Genomic DNA, 26243 nt, shown 5'->3' on the forward strand with positions numbered 1-26243 from the left:
AAACAGAAATGGACTCGATTCACTGTTCCACCAAGCAGTTAGCTCCCCTTGAAGTGCCTATACCTGTCATACTAGAATACTTACTGGACCTCAAGAGAGGCGGGCTCTGCCTCTCCTCGTTGAAGGTCCATCTCGCCGCTATATCGGCTTTTTGGCATGAAGAGGAAGGGCCCACGGTGTTTGCCCATCCTATTGTTACCAGGTTCCTGAAGGGGCTGGTAAACCTGTACCCCCCTCGGAAACCACTTCCACCATCGTGGAGCTTGGACCTGGTGCTCAGCGCGCTAACGGGACCACACTTTGAACCCTTAGCCACGGTTTCCCTCCGTCTCCTTACGATAAAGACAACCTTCCTTCTTGCAATCACGTCAGCTCGCAGGGTGAGTGAGCTCGCAGCAGTTATGGCAACACCGCCCTGCACGGTATTCTCAAAGGAGGCAGTAACCTTACGGCTGCACCCAGCTTTTGTTCCGAAAGTTTCTTCTGAGTTCCATCGTAACGAACCTATAGTTTTACCCTCGTTTTACCCGAAGCCTCATAGCTCCAGCAAGGAGGCACGCCTGCACCTCCTGGACGTGAGGAGGGCGTTGGCCTTCTACATAGACAGAACTAAGTCCTTCTGGGAAAACGGACAGACTCTTAGTCTCTCTCGCTCCCAGGTCAAAAGGAGAGGGTCTCTCTTCACAGAGAATCTCGAAGCACATTGTGTTCTGCATAAAGATGTGATACGAACTTCGAAAGACTCCTTTACTGGCTTCGCCTAGGGCTCATTCCACCCGGGCGGTGGCGGCATCAACAGCCTTTTTCAAGGGCATCGCGCTAAAAGACATCTTCAGAGCAGCGACCTGGTCATCCTATGACACCTTCGCCAAGCATTATGCCCTACACCAGGTATTCCAAGAGGATATCCGCCTCTCGACAGCGGTCCTTTCGGGGGCAAGCTGCACATAACCCGATTACCCACCTCCTTTCTTGGGTTACTGCCGGGTAGTCACCTATCATGGAGCACCCACGGGGACACTCGAGGAAGAAAGAGAAGTTACTCACCGTAGTAACGATGGTTCTTCGAGATGTGTCCCTGTGGGTGCTCCACCACCCGCCCATCCTCCCCGCTTCGGATCTGTGTTCAGTGTTTTTCAGGAGCATCCGAGGCGGCTGGTCAAGGAACTGGCGGGGACTGGATCGCGCACGTGGCCGGGAGCGCGCAGGGGAGTGGCACGTGCCGGCGCATGCGCGGTCCGGCAGAAACTGCTGGAAAGATCCGATCTGTGGCACCGGGGCGAGCCCGACACCTATCGTGGAGCACCCACGGGGACACATCTCGAAGAACCGTCGTTACTATGGTGAGTAACTTCTCTTTCATCCTGATTTACTTGAGTGTAAGTTTGAACTGGTCCAAAGAATCCTCATAGTCTAAAGTCTTGTCTTTATTACATGATGGATTGATACTGCACTGGTCAATCCACTTGCATTAGATGTGTCACATCTGCTTAGAGGCGATAAATTGACCTCTGAGCATTCTCCCATCAACTCCACCAGTTCAAGAAGAATAGCAAGAGGCAACAGGAGAGCTGCCCCACCAGCCTTGCCACATGGAAGACATGATGGAAAGTATGTCAACTTCAGCTATGCCATTTTCATAGGTGAAGTTGCATAGGTTATCTCGATGGAGGAGGTGTAGTGTAGACTTGGCTGAAATGACTTAATGAAAGCTGCTATCTTCTCTGCTAGTGTCAGTCTTCATAGATTTCATTTGATTTTGCATTCCAGTGAGAAAATTATGGGAGAATTGTAATTCTAGTATTGCTTTAAGACTAAGCATTTAGATAGGGGATTAATTCTCAGCAGTTCACTTTCATATTTGCTTTTCACTTTCCTCATCAGATTCACAAACCTTTTTGCCAAGTATATCATTCAAATTTCATTTTTGTTATTGCTAAAGTGCACAGATGGTGGAATCATGAAGTGCTCTGTCTGCAATCCTGACACCTGTAATTGGATTTCTAACAGGATTTGATCCAGTTTCTACTGAGAATTTTTGCTGAATCCTTCTGAGCATTTACAGTGAGCAAAATAGTGAGCTTGCTACATTTTCAAATGAAGATGCTATAGGAATCTGTAATTGCGAATTCATTGTCCACATATCCTGACCTAAAGGGAATTATGAAGTGGAAACCTAACCGGACAAACAAATAAGAAAAACCTATTGTTTTGCCCTTTTTGTCCCTCATCCAGCTGTGTGATGTACAGCTGGTTATCAGATATTGTGGCAACAAGGACATTTTAAGAACATATATAGAGTCACATATATAAAGATTCCCTTTATACTTTTATTTCCTACTTTTCCAAAATATAGTCAGAATTATCTGCAAATAAGTAACTTTTTAGCACGTATTTTTACTGTTCCACAGTAGAAAAGGGGCCATACTTCTCGCAGCCTTGTTTAAGGTGAGTAGCACCTTCCTTCCGAGGCAGGCTCATTATTTCCAATGAGGATATACAGGAATTAAGGTACTACTCAATAGAAAGATAACGAAATTGGATCCCAAATGATAAATTCTGCATATGAGAATTGCGCTTTTCCTGTGAACATTTAGGGAATGGGATTTGACTCAAATGCAACTCTTTAAAAGCCCATTCCTGGTGGAAGCTGTGATCGGTTACACCTTGGGTCAATCTACACTGGGAACTAATTTCAAAGTTAACTTCCAAGTTAGGCACTACATTGAAGTAGCCAGCAGAGAGTCTACATGCATTTTTCTCTTCGAGCCCAACTTCAAAGTCCTTCTTCCATTCCCAGGAACAGAGCAGTGTCCTACTCCGAAGTTTAACTTCAAAGTAGGGTGTGTGTAGACCCTCAACTTCAAAGTTGATTACTTCGAAGTTGAACTTTGAAGTTATTTTTGTAGTGTAGACACAGCCCTTTAGTGTTAAGGGAAGTTCATTTCACTTTCTCACTGAGTGTGAGATAGACTTCTCCCTGGGTGTTAAAGGCACAGGGGAGACGCCACTGAGGACATTCTCCTGGAAGCAAATGTGGCAATGGCTCAGCTGCCAACAAACCACTACGCACCCCGTCAGGGTGTAGCAGTAGGCATGCTTCCCTCGCATAGTAGAGAGAGCATCACTCTAGTAGTGCAGCTCCATACAAAGCTTGTTGAAGGACTGGCATCATAAAGTCACACTATAGCCCTATGAGAATTACACACATTTAAATCAGACTGGATTAAAAATATTTTAATTAATAGAAATACCAAAAATAAAGACATTTTACATCACATAAAACATTGCATACTTAAAAATTGTTTGACTGTGTGATGGGATCTCCAGGGTGCAGCCTGGTACCATGGGACTGCTGTGCCCTCTTAACTCTCTGCAGCCTGGGCTCTTTCTCACCAGGCCTTGTGAGTGACTAGCAACATACCCCTCCAGGTGCTGCTGTCACTCAGCTTAACTCATGAAGAGCCCCACACACCCAGCTCGATTGCATGAATGCTCCTAAAGCCACCCATGGATCACATAGAGAAAGGCACCAGCCAATTCCCCCAGCTCCCAGCGCTGCACCCCAGGAATATAATGCCCTGCACTATTTAAGAAGAGCAGTAAAAAATTATTAATTGTTTCACCACTTCATGAATAGAAAGTGAACATACACCAGCTTTTGTAGAACCGGAGCAGATTTGCCAAACACCTCATATAAAATCACTGGTAAAGATAAACAGTAAACAAATTTTACTGACTATAGAGATAGAATTGAAGTGACAAAAAGTGGTAAGTAAAAAGTCAAAGTAGTTACCAACGTAAAATTAAATATAAACACACTGTCTAAGCTCTCAACCCATTAGATTGAGCAACAACCAGATCAAGCAGTTTTTCTCATTCCATGGGATATATTGCAGTCCCTAGTACACGGTTTTCAATGCCTGAAACCTGGGCCAGTCCCCTCAGTTGGACTCGTCAGCCTTCTCAGTGTCCTGGTGACTTGCAGTTTAGGTGGCTGGAGGGGAAAGGTCCAGTATGTGGCCAATGCATTCTGTTTTATACCCTCAGTCCATGTGCTTGGAGAATGCAAGTCCAGGCATGTCCAATGAGTAAGATCGAGCAATCCCTGCGGTGTAGCTCATGTGAGTCATCCAGATGAAGCTCCCCGCTGTCCAATGGCCATGGGTGGCTGCCTGTTGTCTCTGGGCAGCTAATGTCTGGCCCATTCCCAAGTTACAGTATGCTTTAGTGAAAACCATACAACGCCATTCTCACAACTTCACATCCATATACATATATGGACAGAGAAATGACTTTGTGCTGCTCTTTCCCTTGTTATCTCCCAAGGCATGCTTTATATGTGATATCACAAGTAGACACGGATGAGAAATATGAGGGTTAGAGGGCACTGGCCATAGGCATAAGTGTCACAAGTTGTAATAATTATTAAAATAAAATATGCAACAGTCAAACTTAACTGAATGCAAATAAAAATGACGCCCTCTTAAATTAAAAATTAATTATAGAAGCAATGAAGGGTATAGTGACTGAAGGACGATTCATTTAAAAACAGTTAGTGATATTCATATGGCTTTATTTCCTAAGACTGGGGCTGTGTCTACACTACCCCTCCCTTTTGGAAGGGGTATTTAAATAACATGGATCAGAACTGGTTAATGAGGTGCTGATATGAATATTCAGCACCTCATTAGCATAATGATGGTCAGTTGCGCTTCAAAAGTGCTGCTTTTGAAACGCAAATTGGCCTTGTGGACATGGGCTCTTTGAAATGAACCCCGTACTTCGAAATTCCCTTATTTCCAAAATGCGTGTTGATCCATGTCATTTAAATATCCCTTCTGAAAGGGAGAAGTAGTGTAGACATGGCCTGGGGGTGCAAAGTCTTGTGTGGTGGAAGTTCTTGAGAACCTGTCATGTTTGGAGTTTTCTAAATTGGAGATTTAGTCTTACTTCCATTGATGTGTTCCTGTGTAAATAAAGCATGTGGGTTTTATTATTGATGTGTGGTCCCACATTTACTACTCATGATCTTGGAGTGACACTGTCAGTCTCCTCTCCTATACAAATAATAAATACTTTGTTCTTATATAGGCTCTTCCACCCGAGGCTCTCTAAACCCTTTACAATATCAGTGAATTAAGACTGTTGCCATCCTTCCATGGCAGACAATTATAATTTGCCCTACTTTATAGATGGAAGATTTGAAGCATAGAGAGAATATGTGATTTGCCTAAGGTTACAAAGCAAATCTGCATCAGAGCAGGAAATAGAACCAGATTGCCTGACTCCCTGTCCTGGTCTTTACCAACAAGATTGTTCTTCTTCTCTCCTCCCTTTCAGTTGCTGTTTCTTGTTCCTAAACAGTCCAAACAAATGAGGATAGTTTGTCCTGTAGTTAAATTTCCCACCATTTTGCCCTGGTAGGAAGGTTCTTGTGATCAAGCCCATTGGGATTCCGTTCATCTGAGGCTGCAGCAAATGAACCCTTTGCAGAGTGAGAAATTACTTCCATTAAACAAAGTTCATAGGTTATCACTTTGATCCCTTCATTGCTATCAATCATTCTGTGGTAAAGCCAGTTGGAAAAGTGAGCAAGTTATAAAACTCAATAATCTAACTGGCCACTGTAGCAAGGAGTGTGAACTTCTGCCAAGTTTCATTGAAAAGATAAAGTCCCAATTTCATACTCTTCTCTGGAACTGACTGTTTTTTTATGTACCATTCCCTACTTCTTGTCAGTAGAGTGGTGACACATTAATTACTGTCACAAGGTGATACTATAGTTTATCATAGCTTAAAGTCATTATTTCCAATACTGCACCTTATTCTGGTATCTTGGAATCTGTGATGAGAGATGAGGTAATTCACTTGTGTTGATTGCACTGTACAAGAAGGGCAAATTTTCAAAGACAAGCCTGATACCAGGAAAATAATGTAAGCATAAATACAGTAGAAAGTCCCGAGAGAAGTAATTTTGGTGCTTTTATTTTTTTGTGGTCTTATTTCTTCCTTTCCGCATAGTCCAGATGAAAACTTGAACTGTTATAGAATCTTTTTGTGGAATAATCTCACATTTCAAGAAATCCAATTGACATAACAATCACCGAAATGCATATGTAGTTTCTGATTTCTACTGACACCTGCACAGATAACTAGATCCATTGTTTACAGTCAAGCCCTTGGGTATAGTTGCACTTGCTCTGATCCTACTGACAGAGACCAAAAACTACAAGATCTTTACCAAATATTCATAAACCTGAATTACCCACCAGGAGAAATAAAAAAAAAAACATATCAACAGGGCCAGACAAATACCCAGAGACCAGCTACTCCAAGATAGACCCAAAACAGCCAAGAACAAAACACCACTGGTCACCACCTACAGCCCCCAACTCAAACCACTGCAACAAATTATTGAAGATCTACAACCTATCCTTAATCAGGATGCCACACTCCAGAAGGCCTTTGGTGACAGGCCTGTTCTCTCCTACAGACAACCTCCCAACCTTATGAGGATTCTCACCAACAATCACAGTCTATACCACAGGAACACCAGTCCTGGGACTTTTTCTTGCAACAAAGCCCGCTGCCAGTTTTGTCCACATATCTTTTCTGGAGGTATCATTACTGGACCTAAGCAGGTTATTCACAGAATCATGGGCACATTCTCTTATTCCTCAGCTAACATCTTATATGCCATTATGTGCCAACAATGCCCAGATGCTTTGGACAGACTTCAAACTCTCTTAGACAAAGAGTTAATGGGCACAAAACAGACATAAAAACACTCCTGATCCACAAACCTGTTAGTCGGCATTTGAATGGAGTGGGCCATTCTGTTAATGACGTAAGAGTTTGCATGTTATGGAAGAGAAATTTTCACAACACCCTTCAAAGAGAGGCTGCTGAACTCTTTTTCATATTCAAATTCGACACATTAACACATGGTTTGAACCAAGATTGGCATTTTCTGGATCACTGTAGGGGCTCGTTTGCATACTTGGCTTAATCTAATTCTTGACTCCCCCACCCCCACTGCTTCTGGCCCTCTACTCTCTGATTTGCTCACCTTGATAATTTTTTTTCTGATTTGTCCATGTTGATTACTGTTTTTGGTTGTCTGTGCCTTAAATATTGAGTCTGTTCTGGTATGGCTATGGTCTGAAGAATTGGGTCTGTGCCACGAAAGCTCACCTAATAAATTATTTTGTTAGTCTTTAAAGTGCTACTTGACTGCTTTTAAGTTGGTGACAGTATTTTAGATGCCTGGTAGACTTAAAAACACCAAGAGAAGGGAGCCTGCACCTCTCAAGATTTCCTGTTTTTGAGATGTCAGTGGTTGTAGAGCCAGCTTCTAGCCTCCTATTTTGCAGCCCCAGCATAAGGTATGTGTTCGAGAATGGTGTATGCCCCCTTTCCCTGTCTTGACAACTAATGTCTCAGGGGGCCATAAGAGACAAGGTATGTTTAGAGCAGCTAATGAGTTACTCCAAACTGGGCAGCAGCGTGGAGCTGAGCAAAGAGTCAGCACCATAAATCCTTTTTCCCTTTTGTTCAAAGCAGATTTCAGCTACAGCACACAGTCTGGCCACGAATATTTGAGCACAGATGCATTTGCTACTGTTGTAGAGGAGATCTCGACATTTTCCTTTTGGGTCACTCAACTTTCGTCACATTAGGACCAGAAAAATGCAGTACAGCAAGCCTCTGTTTGCAATGCTTGCTTACCGTCACATACACAGCCAAAAACAGAATCAAAGAAGCAGCCTGAGTATTGGTATTTTCTGTTAGAGTTGACTTCATGTTCAGTGTAGCTACTTGCCTCTAATTTAGTTGTATTTTCTCTACACAGAATGTGCACCAGGCTCTGGGATGTTACCACGGGAGTAGGTGTATAGTATAGTGGCTCTGTGTACAGAATTTAGGCTGAATTGTGATCTTCATTGAGAAACAGAATACAAAATTAGAAATTGTGAGAAGCTGATACCACACCAAGGACAGGTTGAAATGGTAGCGTGATGTTAATTAAAATTAGCTCCTGTTGAATGGTCTGGCATGCAATTTGTGTTGATTGAGATATCTGGATGGTACATTGAATTGCTAGGACACCAGGTTCCCTCACTGAGCCTGGATACAGAGTTGGTTCCTCCTCTTCCTATATAGGAGAAAACTCTATTAGTCCACTACATCCATTCAAAAATACACCCATTGTTGACACAATAGCCAACATTTAGTTTTCTCAATCCCCAGTCAAATCTCAAACTCCCAATCCATAATCTGAAATTTTAGCAGCAGACCCCCTATTTGCTGGAATCATCCCTGTCATGGCCACAAATAGCCATGCCTTAATTTCTTTCAGTTCATAGAATCATCGGGCTGGAAGGGACCTCAGGAGATCATCTAGTCCAGCCCCCTGCTTCAAGCAGGATCAATCCCAGCTAAATCATCCCAGCCAGGACCTTTTCAAGCTGTGACTTAAAAACCTCTAAGGATGGAGAATCCACCACCTCTCTAGGCAACGCATTCCAGTGCTTCACCACCCTCCTGGTGAAGCAGGTTTCCCTAATATTCAACCTACTCCTCTCTTTTTGTAGCTTCAGACCATTGCTCCTTGTTCTGCCATCTGTCACTACTGAGAACAGTTTCTCTCCATCCTTTTTAGAGCTCCGCTTCAGGAAGCTGAGGGTGCTATTAAATCACCGCTCAGTCTTCTCTTCTGTAAACCAGATAAGCCCAAATCCCTCAGCCTCTCCTAATAGGTCATGTGCTCCAGCCACTTAATGATTTTTGTTGCCCTCTGCTGATGTGCTCCAACATGTCCACATGCCTTTTATACCGGGGAGCCCAAAATTGGACACAATATTCCAGATGTGGCCTCAACAGTGCTGAGTAGAGGGGAATAACCAGTTCTCTAGATCTGCTCACAGTGCTCCTCCGAATGCATCCCAGTATGCCATTAGCCTTCTTGGCTACAAGGGCACACTGTTTACTCATATCCAACTTTTCATCCACCATAATCCCTAGGCCCTTTCTGCTGTACTGCTGCTTAGCCAGTCCATCCCCAGCCTATAACAATGCTTGGGATTCTTCCTTCCCAAGTACAGGACTCTACACTTCTCCATGTTGAACTGCATCAGGGTTTTTTGGCCCAATCCTCCAATTTATCCAGGTCACTCTGGATGCTATCTCTACCCTCCAACGAATCAACCTCTCCCCTTAGCTAAATGTCATCTGCAAACTTGCTGAGGGTGCAATCCAGTCCCACATCCAGGTCATTAGCAAAGATGGGCTACGTCTACACGTGCAGCCAACATCGAAATAGCTTATTTCGATGTTGCGACATCGAAATAGTCTATTTCGATGAATAACGTCTACACGTCCTCCAGGGCCGGCAACGTCGATGTTCAACTTTGACGTTGCTCAGCCCAACATCGAAATAGGCGCAGCGAGGGAACGTCTACACGTCAAAGTAGCACACATCGAAATAGGGATGCTAGGCACAGCTGCAGACAGGGTCACAGGGCGGACTCAACAGCCAGCCGCTCCCTTAAAGGGCCCCTCCCAGACACAGTTGCACTAAACAACACAAGATACATAGAGCTGACAACTGGTTGCAGACCCTGTGCCTGCAGCATAGATCCCCAGCTGCCGCAGAAGCAGCCAGAAGCCCTGGACTAAGGGCTGCTGCCCACGGTGACCATAGAGCCCCGCAGGGGCTGGAGAGAGAGCATCTCTCAACCCCCCAGCTGATGGCCGCCATGGAGGACCCAGCAATTTCAACGTTGCGGGACGCGGATCATCTACATAGTCCCTACTTCGACGTTGAACGTCGAAGTAGGGTGCTATTCCTATCTCCTCATGAGGTTAGCGACTTCGACGTCTCACCGCCTAACGTCGAAGTTAACTTCGAAATAGCGCCCGACGCGTGTAGACACGACGGGCGTTATTTCGAAGTTGGTGCCGCTACTTCGAAGTAGCGTGCACGTGTAGACGCAGCTATGTTGAACAACACCAGCTCCAGAACCGAGCTTCGGGGCACTCTGCCTGAAACCAACCACCATCCAGATAATGAGCCATTTACCAGTACCTGTTGAGCCCGACCGTCAAGCCAGCTTTCTATTCTTCTTATAGTCCATGGATCCAATCCATCTTCCTCAACTTCTGGGCAAGAATATTGTGGGAAATTGAATCAAAAGCTTTGCTGAAGTCAATGTATATCATATCCACTGACTTCCCCATGTCCACAGAGCCTGTTACCTTATCATAGAAGTTAATCAGATGGTCAGGTACGACTTGCCCTTGGTGAATCCCTGTTGACTACTTTTGATCACTTTCCCCTCTTCCATGTGCTCCAAAATGGATTCCTTGATGATCCCCTCTATTTTCCCAGGGACTGCGGTAAGGCTGACTAGTCTATTGTTCCCTGGATTGTCCTTCTTTCCTTTTTTAAGGATGGGCACTACATTTGCCTTTTTCCAGTCATCCAGGATATCTCCCAATCTCTAAGAATCATAGAATACTAGGACTGGAAGGGACCTCAAGAGGCCATCGAGTCCAGCCCCCTTCCCCAATGGCAGGACCAAGTACTGTCTAAACCATCCGTGATAGACATCTGTCTAACCTGTTCTTAAATATCTCCAGTGATGCAGATTCCACAACGTCCCTTGGCAATTTATTCCACTGTTTGACCACCCTGACAATTAGGAACTTTTTCCTGATGTCCAACCTAAACCTCCCTTGCTGCAGTTTAAGCCCATTGCCTCTTGCTCTATCCTCAGAGGCCAAAAAGAACAAGTTTTCTCCCTCCTCCTTATGACACCCTTTTAGATGCCTGAAAACCGCTATCATGTCTCTCCTCAATCTTCTCTTTTCCAAACTGAACAAGCCCAATTCTTTCAGCCTTTCTTCATAGTTCACATTCTCAAGACCTTTAATCATTCTTGTTGCTCTTTTCTGGACCCTCTGTAATTTCTCCACATCTTTCTTGAACTGCAGTGCCCAGAACTGGACACACTACTCCAACTGAGGCCTAACCAGCGCAGAGTAAAGTGGAAGAATGACTTCTCATGTCTTGTTCACAACACACCTGTTAATGCATCCCAGAATCATGTTTGCTTTTTTTGCAACAGCATCACACTGTCGACTCATATTTAGCTTGTGGTCCACTATAACCCCTAGATCCCTTTCTCCTGTAGTCATTCTTAGACAGTCTCTCCATGACATCTGCCAATTCCCTCAGTACCCTTGGGTATATTAAATCCAGATCCGTGGATTTGTGTACATCTAATTTTTCTAGGTAGCTCTTAACTTGTTCCTTTCCCACAGAGGGCTCCCCTCCACCTTCCCATACCGCATTGTCTAGCACCGTAGTATGGGCGCTGTCCTTGTCTGTGAAGACTGAGGCATTTTCACTAGGTTACCCCCCCTCATCCAGTAATGTTCCCACACCTTTCCTGATAACCCTCTTATTGTTAATATGCCTACAGAAACCCTTCTTGTTACCCTTCACATCCCTTGCCAGCTGCAGTTCCAATTGTACTTCGCTTTTCTGATTACTGCCCAGCATTCTCCAGCCATATATTTATACTCCTCCTGAGTCAACTGTCCATGTTTTGATTCTTATACGCATCCTTTCTGAGTTTAAGCTGACCAAGGATTTCCCTGTTAAGCCAAGCTGGTTGCCTACCATATTTGCATTTCTTACTATGCAGTGGGATGGTTTGTTCCTGTGCCTTCAGTAAGATTTCTTTAAAATACTGCCAGTTCTCTTGATCTCTTTTCCCCTTCATCTTCTTTTCCCTATGGATCCTGCCCATCAGTTCTCTCAGGAAGTTGAAGTCTGCTATTTTGAAATCAAGGGTCTGTATATTACTGTTCACCTTTCTTCCTTTTATCAGGATCCTGAAATCTCATGGTCCCTGCAGCCCAGGTTGCCACCCACTTCTATTTCTCCTACTAGTTCTTCTCTGTTTGTGAGCAGCAGGCCAAGTTGTGCACTGCCCCTCATTAGTCCCTTCAGCACTTGTACAAAGAAGTTGTCTCCAACATTCTCCAAAAACTTCCTGATTGTCTGTGTGCTGCTGTATTGTTCTCCCAACAAATGTCCAGATGACTAAAGTTTCCCATGAGAACCAGGGCCTGTGATTTGGAATGTTCTTTTAGTTGTCTGAAGAAGTCCTCATCTACCTCATCTCCCTGATCTGGCGGTCTACGGCAGACACCAACTACAAAATCGCCTCTGTTGTTTTCCCCCCCTAAGCTTAACCCAAAGACACTCAATTGGTTTTTCTTTCTCCTTATACTGGAGCTCTGAGGTATCATACTGCTCCCTCACATGGAGCACAACTCCTTCTCCTTTTCTCTCCTGTCTGTCCTTCTTAAACAGTTTATATCCTTCCATTGCCGTGCTCTACTTATGCGAATCATTCCACCAAGTCTCCGTAATTCCAACCAACCCATACTTCTTTGACTGTGCCAGGGCCTCTAATTGTTCCTCTTTGTTCCTCAGGCTTCTTGCATTTGTGTACAAGCGCCTTAGAGAAGTTTTGATTTGCCCACTTTCTCCTCTTCACCCAGGAAACCAACTTTATTGTTCCCTTCTCCTTCCCCACTTGCCTCAGGGTTTGTGTCACCGCCCCCCGATGAACCTAGTTTAAAGCCCTCCTCACTAGGTTTGCAAGTCTGCTCGCAAAGATGCTCTTTCCTCTCTTGGTTAGGTGGATCCCATCTCTTCCCAGCAATCCCTGTTCATGAAAGAGAATTCCATGGTCAAAGCAACCAAATCCTCCTCTGCAACATCTCCTACGCAACCACACATTTACCTCTGCAATTCGACGATCCCTACCCAGACCCCTTCCTTCCACAGGGAGAGGTACGAGAATACCACTTGTGCTCCATATTCCTTGATCTTCCTTTCTAGGGTTAGGTAACCTTCCATGATCTCATCAAGATCACTCTTGGCTGAATCATTAGTTCCTACATGGAGAAGTAGGAAGGGGTAACAATCTACAGGTTTGACGATTTTTGGCAGAGACTCTGTAACTTCCTGGATTCTAGCTCACAGCAAACAGGAAACTTGCCGGGATTCTGGATCCGGACTCCATCCCTCCTAGTAGAGAGTCTCTGATCACCACCACCTGTCTTCTCTTAGGGGTCGTGTTCATAGAACCCGTATAACTAGGACTGCGCATCCCATGCCTTAGAAACCATGGGATCTCCTTCTGATCCATTCCCTGTGGGGTATGAGCCCCAGCTATCTCCACTGTGTCACTTGTGCAGAGAAGCTGAAAGCAGTTACTTATCTCCACTGGAATTGGAGAGACCTGAACTGGTTTTCTCCTCCTGGAAGTAACATGTTTCATGGACAGAATTGGATGAGTCTCTCAGGTGCTACTGTTGCTGTTTCCCCATCAGGTGTTCCACTTTCAGGTGGCTGCTGAGCTGTCTTATTTTTCTTTTCTTAACTTCTTTTTTGTTTAAAATCCCACTAAAAGTTTGTTTGGGATCTGCTGGTGCATCAAAACTTAGACTCACCATTATATTTTTGAGGCAAGTTGTTTTTGTCTTGTCTGTTGACCTATAAATAAATTTCAGTTCAAGGTTTTTTTTTTCATTTAGTTTACTCTTACTGTTTGTTGTAACCTCCCTCCCCCTCCCCCATGAACCTGGAAGATGTCTGGCACTGACATCTATAATATCGCAAAAGAATCACAGCTCAGCTGGGTGTTGTCTTGAGCCATCAACTCAGGCAAAAACCTATCGTGTTTGCCTTCTGTGATACTTTCAGTATATTTAGTGGCAGCTTCAAAGAGAAGGGCCTTCAGATTAACTGATCGAATATTTTAATTGAGGTCTGAGACTGGGCATCAAAACTGACATTGTTGTGCAAATTTGTTCTTTTATAGAGAGAGTGGGATTTTGACAGTATTGAAGCAACTACCTGAACTGCTGCTGAAGGACACATCAGTGCTCATACCTTCAAAGTGTGTCACTTGATTCCAGTTCACAAGGGAAAGCAATTCAAGTTTCCTCAAACTGTGTATAGAGTCTGAGCTATGTATATCGATGATGAGCCACATTTTAACCATTCATATGTCATGATGCCTTCAGTTTTCTCCAGATCCTCTCTTTCATTTTCAGTAGAACCTACCGGTGGGTTCACATTACCAAAATGCTTGTATGAAACTCCTCCACCACACTGTGTTGTGCTGTGGAAACATCACTCATTTGCCTCAATGGTTTTTGGCTGCATTCCAGACACACACTGGTATTTGATGGCATAGATTTTTGAACTGCATTGGTCTAGCTTGAAGGAAAGGCATAGGTGAGTGTGGCAAAAGCTGCACCAGAGGACAGAAAGTAAGATTTTTTTTTTCACCTCCCAATAGAGAAAGAAGTGTTCCTGGCTAGCTGAGAAACCAGGCATTGAGAGGCGTCTGGCATAACTGAAACTGAAACTACTGTGACAGTGGGAAGGCAGACACTCTCAATGCAGAGAGCAATAACAGACTTTACTAGTTTCTCCAAATGCCTCTCACAGCCAGTTGTCCTCTACTCCATTTTATGAGAGTTGAGTTCGTGCCAGATAAAGCTCATCTATCTAACTGTTTCTGCATGCTTTGGGAAGGCAAATAATTGCCTCCATCTGGATCTGATAAAAAAAAAAGTGATGCACAGTTGTACTATCAGCATATTAACAATACTGTGATCCCCACTGCCTCATACACATTAAAGAAAAGGAGTGACACTACAACTAAAATCACTTGGAGAGTTGCCCATCACTAATCTCTGGGGAATGAGCAGAGCATGAATTGCAGAATTATCAACAGCACTCCCTGGCTGACAGGAAGGAAGCTAACTAGCCTTTGCCATTTGCTGTCACACAACTCAGAGTACTGCCCCCATATTTAACTATTTCCCTAGGTGAATTAGTACACAGAAGTATAAATTTAATTCATCTCCCTCTGTAGAGCTTCCACCAAGATCACTGAATGAATTCTGTCAGATAAAGTGCTGTCCTTATTCTCTCAGTCTGTGTTACTGCTACAGACTCTCAGAAGAGAATATCAGTATCTGATAGAGCTTAACTGTGAAGCGGCTAGGACAACCTGACTATGAGGAACAGCTTGCCCTGAATTTGGCTGAGGTAATCTCGCTCAGTTAGACAGCCTGCTGACCCCAAGACAACCTGAAGGACAGGAATTTGCATATGCTATGCCAGAGAGGAAGAACGTCTTAGGTTGTGCCACGTGGGTTTAAAAATCTCTAGTTTTAAGGTAATCCAGTTCATCACGAGACCTCTTTTGTCAAAACTTTTGACTTCCTTTATGGTAACTGCTATAGTATCATTTGGGAAGTGTCTGCAATGTCCTTCATAAAAATGCAAGAGATTGTTGCTTGGACTCAGTGCTGCAACAGAAACTCCAGTTTTGGTTAAAAGTGTCACAGACAAAGAACTTCCTTGGAAACAACTCCCTATCCACCCCACTAAATTTTATTTTCACAGGATGTTTCTTAGCAAGTGTTCGTTTCAGGTGTTATGAGTCAAAGGTATTAGGAGGCATTATGAGACAAATTCCATCATGAAGTAACTGAATTCAACTGCATGGGTCTTCTGATCTAAGCTGTACCAGCGTAATTAAGAGCAAAAGCACTGACATTAAACGGAGTTACATGAGGATAACTCTAGATCAGAATGATCTCCCCCCACAAGTGTCTTTAGAAGGATATTATCCTTCTCCCAAGTAAAAATGCTTGTTCTTATTCCTATTACAATCCATAATCACATCCGGATTCTATGCTACTATTAGAAATTCCATTTGCAATGAGTTTTTATGTGTTACTAGTTAGCAATATTTATTGGCAAGTGGGACATTTTTATTCTTCACAGATCACTTATTTTGTACCTTTGGAAAAAAGAATATTATAGACCTATAATTTAAGTTCACTGAAGGTACAGTAAAGAGTTGTAACAGAGCAGTACTAACCCATTGCATTCATGTTGCCTTCAGAATTGAGGAAAGCTTTTGTTTTGGTTCTTGTTTTGTTGTATATTTCCCTCATTTTGCATGGCAGTAACAATTATTGGCTGCAGAGGTGCACAATTAGTTGTACACTCATTGGTTTCAGAAGGTATCTGAATTGTTGAAAGATTAAGCTACAAACATGACAAAATGTCTATGCGTTACAAGATCCATGATGGTGTCAAAATTACTGGTATTCACCATGAGAGGACAAGATTGACAGGTGATCATTTTCTCTTCAGCTGTGCTTGAGTGCTTAATAATAAATGGAAGGCTTATTCATTGGTCTTTTTCAACAAACTGTCAGCTATATTCTCCTTCCTAAGCATGCAGGTACAATCATTCCTGTGTGTTTCTGATGGATGTTATATCACTCTATGAAAAAAACAACACACCTCTGCTAATGGAAACAACCAGTGAGAATACAGTTCTGCTTTTCAGCAATGTAAAGCTTAAATGAACAAAGTTATCAGACTTAGGGGTTTGTGAGCATAATGTGCTGAATTATGCTGTGATGAGACCAGGTAGGTGAAGTAATACCTTTTATTGAATCAACTTCTGGTGGTGAGGGACAAGCTTTTATGCTTACTTAGAGTTCTTCTGTTCCAAGAAGTTGTGCTCAGATGTTGGTGTTGGCATGGAAGAAGGCATAGCCTGAACTTCCATTTCATAATGTTTCCAGCTTATTTTTATATCTCATTACCTGTAACTCTAAAAGGTCCTGGTTTTCTGTAGTGTTCTTTGAAATAGCTATACACTTTTTATAGATACCCGCTTCATTGTGTGTAAGCAGTACAGCAGAGTAATAGCTGAATATGTTGCTTCAAATATTTTTGGAGCCTCTAGAATTTCTGCACCACCAAGGATTCTAACAGTACATTTATAAGAAATGGTCATGGTTTCTTACATGAAAACTGGCTTCCTGATTTCGTGCATTTATAAATGGGGAAGAGGGAGAAGGAAGTTCAGACTCTCAACCCATCCTGAAGCTCCACATATTCAGAGATGAACATAGCCATTGCTACGTCATAGCAATGCAGTTCATAGTGAGCAGTCAATACCCCCGCTTCGTTAGGCCTTCTGTGACCCATCTGTGGCATGGTTAGCTCCATTAAAAATCATAGCTCCATGCAATCAATGCCATTGTGAGCAGCCCCTACATAGAGGAAAATGAGAGGTTAAATACTTCTCTTACCCTTTCTACTTCTTCTGCACCTCTAGAAGCTAATCATAGGTTGGCTGTTAATTCCTTTACTTGCTGAATGTAGAGTTGTGGTACAATAATTATTTTAATAGTGATGGACAAGTCACAGAAGGTTTGTGGAAGTTCATTGATTCCCAGCATGAAGTTGATTTTTAAAACAAGAATTATATACCTCAGAGGTTGTAACCACTCCAGATAATCATTCTTTTCTTTCTAGAAAGCCAGTTTATTTTAATACGTGGGGATTTGGCACAGTGACATTCTCTTTATATGTGTTCAGTTTGTTCCATGGTTAATTATTGCATTATAAATGACACAGAAAAGACTTCTTGAAATGATATGTTGTAATAAACCACAATATGTTGTATTGTAGATGTTATTGCCCTATTTTCTTACATATACTTACAGAGTATCAGACAGTATTAGAAACTATTAAGAAAGGATCCCAGTGAGACTTTCCATCTAATCTAATAGGGAAGGATGCTGGGAAGTATTATTGCATCATACCTTCTTCATCCTCCTCTGTATACATCCACTTGGTCCTGTAGGTTCGTGCTTGTTTCCCTGCAATATCTGCATTTCAGTTGATGAGGGGCGATGAAACTGTATGATTGATCCGTGGGAAGCTGGCAAATCGGTGAAGTGACAAACTAGAAAGTGAAGGTCCTGTACACAAACTAATAAGAAGCAAAGTATTCTGTGCATTGCTCTCTTCTCTCCAGACCCTCCAGGAGGCTTGAACCATCCCTCTATAAGACTGAGCACACAATGATCATCTTTAATGTCGTTACGTTCCGATAAGACCATGGTGGTTCATCCCAGTTACTGGAGCTGGCGTTTCTTGAAATGTCGCCAGAAGCTCCATCTTGTATAGAAGAAAGTTGCCCACGTACTGAGTCACTGTAAGCAGATATCACATAACTGACACCATTGCCCTAACTTCCAGTTCCTTTTCTGATACAAGTTAAAGGGTTATAAATTTTAATCCAAGAATCGTATACTTTTCATCCTTCATCACATTCATCATCATCAACATCAACAACCCCGGGCTCAGCACCAGTTGGTGTCTTATGCCTCTCTCACTATTTCCTTCCATCTTTCCCTGTCCAGTGTGGGGTGGCTTAGTTTCTGTAGACTAGCTCCACTCCAATCTCCTATATCATCTACCATTCTCTGTGTGGCCTGCCTGTCCTAATCGAACTGTCTATTCTGCCAAATACCAGGGTCTTGATTTTTCGTTCATCATTCATTCTGGAAATCTGCATGAATAGCTTTATGTAGCATTGTATAAATTTCTGCAGTTGATTCTCTTTCAGCTGTATCTTCCTATATAATTCCTCATTGGTGAACTTCTGCATCCATCCTAGTCTCAGGATCTTTCTATAACAACTCTTCTCAAATGCCAATATCCTTCTCTTTGACTCTTTTGCTATCAACGTGTCTCACGTCTATACAACATGCTGATGAATACACACATTTTCAAGATGCTCAGCTTCATTCCTAAGCTAATCGGTTTTCATTTCCAGATCTTATCCATCACCTTCCAACTTGCTCTTGCTTTCACTATTCTAGTCACTATTTCCTTCTTACAATCTTGATCATACGGTATGTTGCTCCCCAGATATGTGAAGTTCTCTACATTCTCTAGTTCAGTCCCATCTACACTGATCTTTCTTCCTATTTTCTTATCTACAAATACCATTGTTTATGCTTTATCAATGTTCATAATCAGTCCATATCGCTTACCCTCCTTGTTTAGCACCTGCACCCTTTTTGCTAGCTTCTCCTCATCTTCCTCAATGATAACTGTATCATCCATGAACCTCCAGTTGTTAATTCTTTTCCTATGCACAGACATCCCTTCTATCTTTTCTTTGATCGTGTCCATTACTCTCTCTAGATACGTGATAAGATACTCGGTGATATCAAATCTGCTTATTTTATACCTCTACTCGTTCTAAACCAACATCCCAACTCCCTGCATGTTCTCACCACTACCTCCGTATTGTCATTGATATCCTTCAACAACCATATCAGTTTGCTATCCACTCTGTACAACTCGAACACCATCCAAGTCACTTTCTGATCTATACTGTAAAATGCCTTCTGAAAATTGAAGAAGCAAGTGTCTATGTTCTTGTTCTTTCGTCGACCTTTCTCCACTATCAATCTTAATGCCAATATCTGCTGTGTGGTACTTCTAAATTTCCTGAACCCCACTTGCTAGACTGCTAGATGTTCCTCTATCTGCGATCTTAGTCTCTCCACCAGTATCATCATCAGCACCTTGCTTAGATGACTCATTTGGGCAATTGTTCTGTGGGTCTTGCACTCCAGTGAGCTTCTCTTGTGTATTGTCACTAGCGCAGATCTTGTCCATTCCTTAGGTGCCTTCCCTTCTTTCTATGCTATATTACATAGTCATTGTATTTCCCGAATCATACTCTCTCGGCTGTATTTGATCATCGCTCCCGTGATCTTATCATTTCCAGGGCTCTTGTTGTTCGTAAGTCATTTCAATGCTCTTTCCACTTCCTCCTTCGAAATATCGGTCATGCTCTCGATGCTCAGTGGAGATATCTCTTTCAGTTCTTCAATCAGTCTCTCTGAGACATTCGGGTCCAACTGTGCTTTGTATTGCATCACATTACAACAATTCAATTCAGTTAGCCAAATCTTGCTCTTGGTTTATGAAGTTTAAAATTCCAGAATCGGTACCACAGTTTAGCTAGTGGCCTTCATCCGGGGTGCTTGATCGGTTCGGGAATCTGCTAAAGACTGAACATGCCAAACATCAAAGCAAAATCTGAGGCTTTTTTTTTTTTAAAGCTTTTGTCTGATTGGGAGGGGTAGGGTGTTGGAGTGTATTTTGTTTGCTGTTATGTTCTGCTTGAGAATATTGCTGACAAAAGGAAAATTAATTTTATTTCAGTTCAATGTGTTCTTATGTATTATAATGGATATTTTAAAAATATTTATGGTAAATAAATACCTGCCTACTTCAGTAACAGTAGGTGTTCCTAAAGATAATTCCACAAGTACTACTTTTTGGGAAAAGTATTAATGTGTTTTTGGTATACTACCCATTATTTACATTTTGTTATGAACTTGTTATATACTGGAAGGAGCCTAATGTGCAGGAGAAATTAATCCTGAAATAGAGAGGTTTAAAAAATGAAGATTTTCTTGTACCCTGCAAAAAATCCATCCGGAGAAACTTTTCTAAATTCTGGACAGATTGGTGCATGAGAAAACAGAACTGATTTTTTCTCACTGTAGGTTGTTTGAGATAGACAGTGATGGTCTATGTGACGTCATCAGAAAAGAAAAAGGGTGATGCTCTTTGGCTGAAGAAAGCATGTAAAAGCCTATGGTGAGATGGGCAATGAAGCAATTCAAAACCTATGTCTATAAATACTTCCCCCAACCCCATTCCATCAGTGTGTATTGTATTATCTGTCTGTCTGTCAAATAAGCTATGAAGTAACTGCTTTCTTTTTTTTTTTTTCCTGTAGCAAGTGCAGTGTTGGGGAGGAGGATCTGAAGGATTTAGTCATCAATGTCTAGAAATGTAACCAGAAGAGAATAAGAGTCATGTCTACACGTGCACGCTACTTTGAAGTAGTGGCACTAACTTCGAAATAGCGCCCGTCACGGCTACACGTGTTGGGCGCTATTTCGATATTAACATCGACGTTAGGCGGTGAGACGTCGAAGCTGCTAACCCCATGAGGGGATGGGAATAGTGCCCTACTTCGAAGTTGAACGTCGAAGTAGGGCACGTGTAGACGATCCGCGTCCCGCAACATCGAAATAGCAGGGTCCGCCATGGCGGCCATCAGCTGAGGGGTTGAGAGATGCTCTCTCTCCAGCCCCTGCGGGGCTCTATGGTCACCGTGTGCAGCAGCCCTTAGCCCAGGGCTTCTGGCTGCTGCTGCTGCAGCTGGGGATCCATGCTGCATGCACAGGGTCTGCAACCAGTTGTCGGCTCTGTGTATCTTGTGTTGTTTAGTGCAGCTGTGTCTGGGAGGGGCCCTTTAAGGGAGCGGCTTGCTGTTGAGTCCGCCCTGTGACCCTGTCTGCAGCTGTGCCTGGCACCCTTATTTCGATGTGTGCTACTTTGGCGTATAGACGTTCCCGCACAGCGCCTATTTCGATGTGGTGCTGCGCAACGTCGATGTTGAACGTCGACATTGCCAGCCCTGGAGGACGTGTAGACGTTATTCATCAAAATAGCCTATTTTGATGTCGCTACATCGAAATAAGTTACTTCGGTGTAGGCTTCACGTGTAGACGTAGCTAAGGAGATCAATACAAAGAGCTGTAGAATAGCTCAGTAACTTCAATTACTTGCAAGTGGTGGATGTTAACATTTATTGTTGACCACTAAAAATGACGCTATACTAGAAGACTTCTCAGATGCTGTATTTCACATAGACCAGGGCAGTCAAAAGGTAGACCAGAGACCAAATCTGGATTGCCAGATGTTTTAGAACACACCCCTTAATCTTTGTATTTTATGTTGTTATCGTCATCATTGTTAAGCATTTTACTATTTTACTGTATCTTGGCTATACCTTAACCAAGCAATGTGGACCTTGACAAAAATGTATTTGAATGACCCAATTTGAATGAAGTGGCCTGTTTACCTTATGAGTTAGTTAATGTATGCCAATGCATCTATGATTTTTTATTTACATCTGGTGGGGATCAATGATGTTTGAAGCGCTGTAGGATTTGAATTCAGACCAATGGCCTCTTTTCCTTCCTCTGCACATTCATGGCAATTATTTAGCAAACTCAGTCAAATCTAGAGGTAAATTAGCATGTTTGGAGGCTAGTGGCTGGCTGTGCACAGAGGAGGGACCTAAACTCTGGAATTCACTTCTCATGATAGTCCCCCAGAGGCCAAGACTTGTTGATTTCTAGAATTTGCCTAAAGGTATGAGGTCAGACAATGCTGATGTTAATTTATAGCTGAGTTAAATTTCGGGAGTTTACTTTTAATTAATGTGATACAATATTCCATTTTTTAAAGAAATGCACATGCTGCCTAAGATTGTTGTCATGGACAAGTGTTTAGAAACAATGAAAGATAAATATATGTACACACACATATTTGATCCCATGTTTCTGAAAGCACAAAATGCTGTATACGTATCTCATTAAAAGTGTTATGTTTAGTTTAGTTTGTTTGCATCCTTTTGAAAATGGTCAAATAGCTTTTCATTCCAATATTCTGAAATAACTTCACTTTCCAGGTTGGAGACTGTGTGTGCTAAGTTTCAACAACATGTACATTTTTGAAGCAGGTTTATAAAGCCCTGAAAATAGCGGTTTACTATCATGGAAATGCTGACAAAACCATAAAGAAAGTGATATTCCTGGGTGACATCATAATAAAGTATGAAGCATATTCTAGTTGAGATTTCGTTCACTCAGCCATAGAAAGTGTGATTGCAGAAGATTAACAGCAGTTGCCTAAAATGAGTATCAAATCTATATTTATATGTTAGAATATTGTAGGATGAGTCACTAGAATATCTGTATTTGGCTATTATCAACAGAATAATTTTGCATTGTGTTTCTTCTAGGAGGGGAAGTCGCCAAACCCAGATTTGCGCAGTATTTCCATGGCAGTCTTGCCAGTCTCACTATCCGGCCAGGCAAAATTGAGAGTCAGAAAGTGATTTCCTGTTTGCAGGCCTGCAAGGAAGGTCTAGATATTAATTCTCTTGAGAGTCTCGGCCAAGGAATAAAGGTGAGAGATGAACTGACATAGTCTTTGATAACCTTTAGATCTGATTTATGAAGTGGAGAGCCCGAGGTAGAGTACACACAGTACAGATGTACTCCTAGAAGTAATATAATTCCTTATAAAATGTAATTTCCCATATAATTTCATGCAAAGAATAAGCATAATGGGAGAGGAGCTGTGATACTGCATAGAAAAATGGTTCCATTACTTCAACAACACACACTTTGAAAGTTAGGTGCCAGTCCAAGAGTTTCCAGGTCATGCTGTCAGAGCCCTGTTACAGTACTCTTTAAACAAATAGGCATGGTTCTACAGACTGCTATATTTGTTGAATTTTGATCTGAAATAATTTTAAAGCAATAGAAAACCAAAATGAAATTTGATTTCATATAGTGGCAACTCAGGCAAGTGGAATAATAGATTCAACATATATTTCACAAGGCAAATTATATTAATAGGACACTAAGAGGGGATAACCATAAAAAAGTTAGGAAATGCAAAAATTAAATTTTCATACACAACGTTAACTGCGTTTGCATATAAGCGTTGCCTTCTGGTCTTCAATGGCATAATACACATAAAAGCAGCTCAAAAGAGAAAGCCACTCTGTCGACAAAGAGCAGCCAGACTGCCCTGCCTTCTGTCAACAGAACAGTTGCCTGAAAGTTTTGCAAACAGGGCTGCCCCGGGAACCAGAAGCCCTCTCTGTCAACAGACGTGTCTACACAGGCAATCTGTCAAGAAAACACTGTTGACAGCGGCGCTATTCCTGATCGGGAACAGGGATAATGCTGCCGACTGAACAGCTGAGTTTGTCATCAAAACTCTCGACTGGGCGTTTTAGCTGTGTAGCTGTGTAGCTGCTCAGCAATTTTGGTCGAAAAAAGGCCTGTTCTGTACACAGAAGATGCCCAGGTAGACGCAGCCATCTAGTATGAGACAAAATCCTGGCCCCACTGAAGTGAATGGCAGATATTCTAGGACTTCAGTGGGGCTGGGATTTCAGTCATAATTTTTTCTGTTTTCTCGGAAATATATGCGTAGAATTTTGAATATAATTTTCATGCTTTTATGCTTACACAAATTTGTCAGACTATTCCATGACAGTTCTAGTTACTGAGAAGCCTGTTAGATAGCAAATGCTCTTCCCTAAGCTGCATATTTTAACAAATTTGTCAGCTCCCAAGTACCAGACATTATCTTTTTAATCAACAGCACAATCATATTTTGGCATATTTTGGGGATTCAGCCAGTGCACTAATAATGAGCTATTTTAGCAGCACAGGTAATCATAATACAACCTTCCTTTGAAGCAGAGCAGAGAATTAAACAATTAACTAGGGAGGAAATTTACCTGTACATTTCCATGGCCTCCACCTGGGAACAAATCATCATTGCTACTCTGTGTTGTTATATTTAATCTAGAGACTGTTACAAAGGTACTATTTACTGTATATCTGGCAAGTAAATTATTGTGTAGGCTCTGGCATATGACAAATCTGGCGTATACCAAGTAATACACAGAGCTCCAAGAGCCTGCACGTGCTACTCTAGACAAGACATTGTGGCTATGTCTACACTTGCATTCCTGTTTTGAATGAGGAATGCAAGTGTAGATGCAGCCTGAGTATCTGCAGACCAAGGGGCAAAAATTAAGTTGTGTGTGCAAATTTGGACCATATTCTTCAACTTTTACTTTTGGGACTAGGATATTACTCAACAGTCTTGTATACACTAGTCCCCTCCTTCGAAGGGGGCATGTAAACGAGCCCGAGCGCTGAAAAGCAATGAAGTGCTGTGCTGCATATGCAGCACCTCATTAGCATAATTCTCACCATGCAAATTTCAAAGTTGCTGACTTTGGCTGTGTCTACACGTGCCCCAAACCTCAAATTTCGAAGTTTACTAATGAAGCGCTGAAATGCATATTCAGCGCTTCATTAGCATGCGGGCGGCAGCCGCGCTTCGAAATTGACGCTCCTTGCCGCCGCGCGGCGCGTCCAGACGGGGCTCCTTTTCGAAAGGATGCTGCCTACTTCGAAGTCCGGGGACTTCGAAGTAGGCAGCATCCTTTCGAAAAGGAGCCCCGTCTGGACGCGCCGCGCGGCGGCAAGGAGCGTCAATTTCGAAGCGCGGCTGCCGCCCGCATGCTAATGAAGCGCTGAATATGCATTTCAGCGCATCATTCGTAAACTTCGAAATGGCCATGCCATTTACATGGGGCACATGTAGACGTAGCCTTTGAAGCACCAGCAAGCCATGTAGCTTTGGGCACTTTGAAGTACCTGTAGTGCCCACAGCTACATGGCTTGCCAGTTCTTCAAAGTTAGTAACTTCGAAGTTCAAAGTTCGCATACACAGAAATATCCTAATGAGGTGCTGTATATGCAGTGCAGCACCTCATTACTATTCATCACTTGGGCTCATTTGCTTGCCCCCTTCAAAGGAGTTAACTTCATGTGATAAAGGTAAGACTGTTTCACTGGTTTTAAACTTGTGTTTGATGAAAGTTTTTGGTCAAATAATTTATTTGCTTTAAAATGTAGTTTCAGGCTGTTTAAAGCTATTCATAAATTTGGTACAAATTCATAGAATAGTTTCCAACAAAACAAATTTCTTTGTAGGGGGATCCTAAATTCACAAGAGAATATAGGTGCCGATTGCAAAACCACAAGAGGAGGAAGCTGGAGCAAAGCTTGTCTCCTACCTTCTATCTGAGCACCTCAAACAACTAGGCTGTTGGCTATTCTGTTGTGACACTCTCTGTCTCAGCTATTGTATACATAATTAAGAATGACCCAGAGACCAGTTTCGGTCTCCACCTTCAAGTGAATCACCTCGATCTCATTCTCTTTGGACTGATAATTAATCAAGCATTTTATATAAAGTGGAACATCCCTAACTCCACCTCCACCACTGCTTTCTCAGGTAGCTTCCCACCCCCGTCCCCATCTAGCCCTTCATTTTCCTTTGCTTTTATTACAAATACTCAGGGATGAAATGTTTTGTTTTGGGTTGAATGAAACATTTCATTTAACCCAAAATCAGATATGTCAGTATTTTTTTATTTAGATTTTTAGTTAAAAATACTGAAAACGTGGTTTGGTATGGGTCAAACCATTTTTTTCTGGAACTTCTAGGGACCTGACCAAAAAAAAAAAAGAATGATTCACCTAGTTGTACTTTAAACCTCACAAATGTAAGTATTGGCTAGCTCTGTTTCAGCTCCTCATTCTTTCCTAGGTAGAGCATGTTG

At 42.4% G+C, this 26243-nt stretch overlaps 1 protein-coding gene across 1 annotated transcript in view; it reads left to right on the plus strand.

Annotated features, from left to right (window-relative positions):
• Nucleotides 1–26243, plus strand: part of CLSTN2 (calsyntenin 2) — a 734144-nt gene that overhangs the window by 687993 nt on the left and 19908 nt on the right. The window contains exon 10 of the mRNA XM_075003853.1: nt 22824–22990. Coding sequence (XP_074859954.1) covers nt 22824–22990 — 167 coding nt within the window. The remainder of the gene's footprint in view (nt 1–22823; nt 22991–26243) is intronic.

This window comes from Carettochelys insculpta, chromosome 10 (genome assembly GCF_033958435.1).
Source record: "Carettochelys insculpta isolate YL-2023 chromosome 10, ASM3395843v1, whole genome shotgun sequence".
Lineage (NCBI taxonomy): Eukaryota > Metazoa > Chordata > Testudines > Carettochelyidae > Carettochelys > Carettochelys insculpta.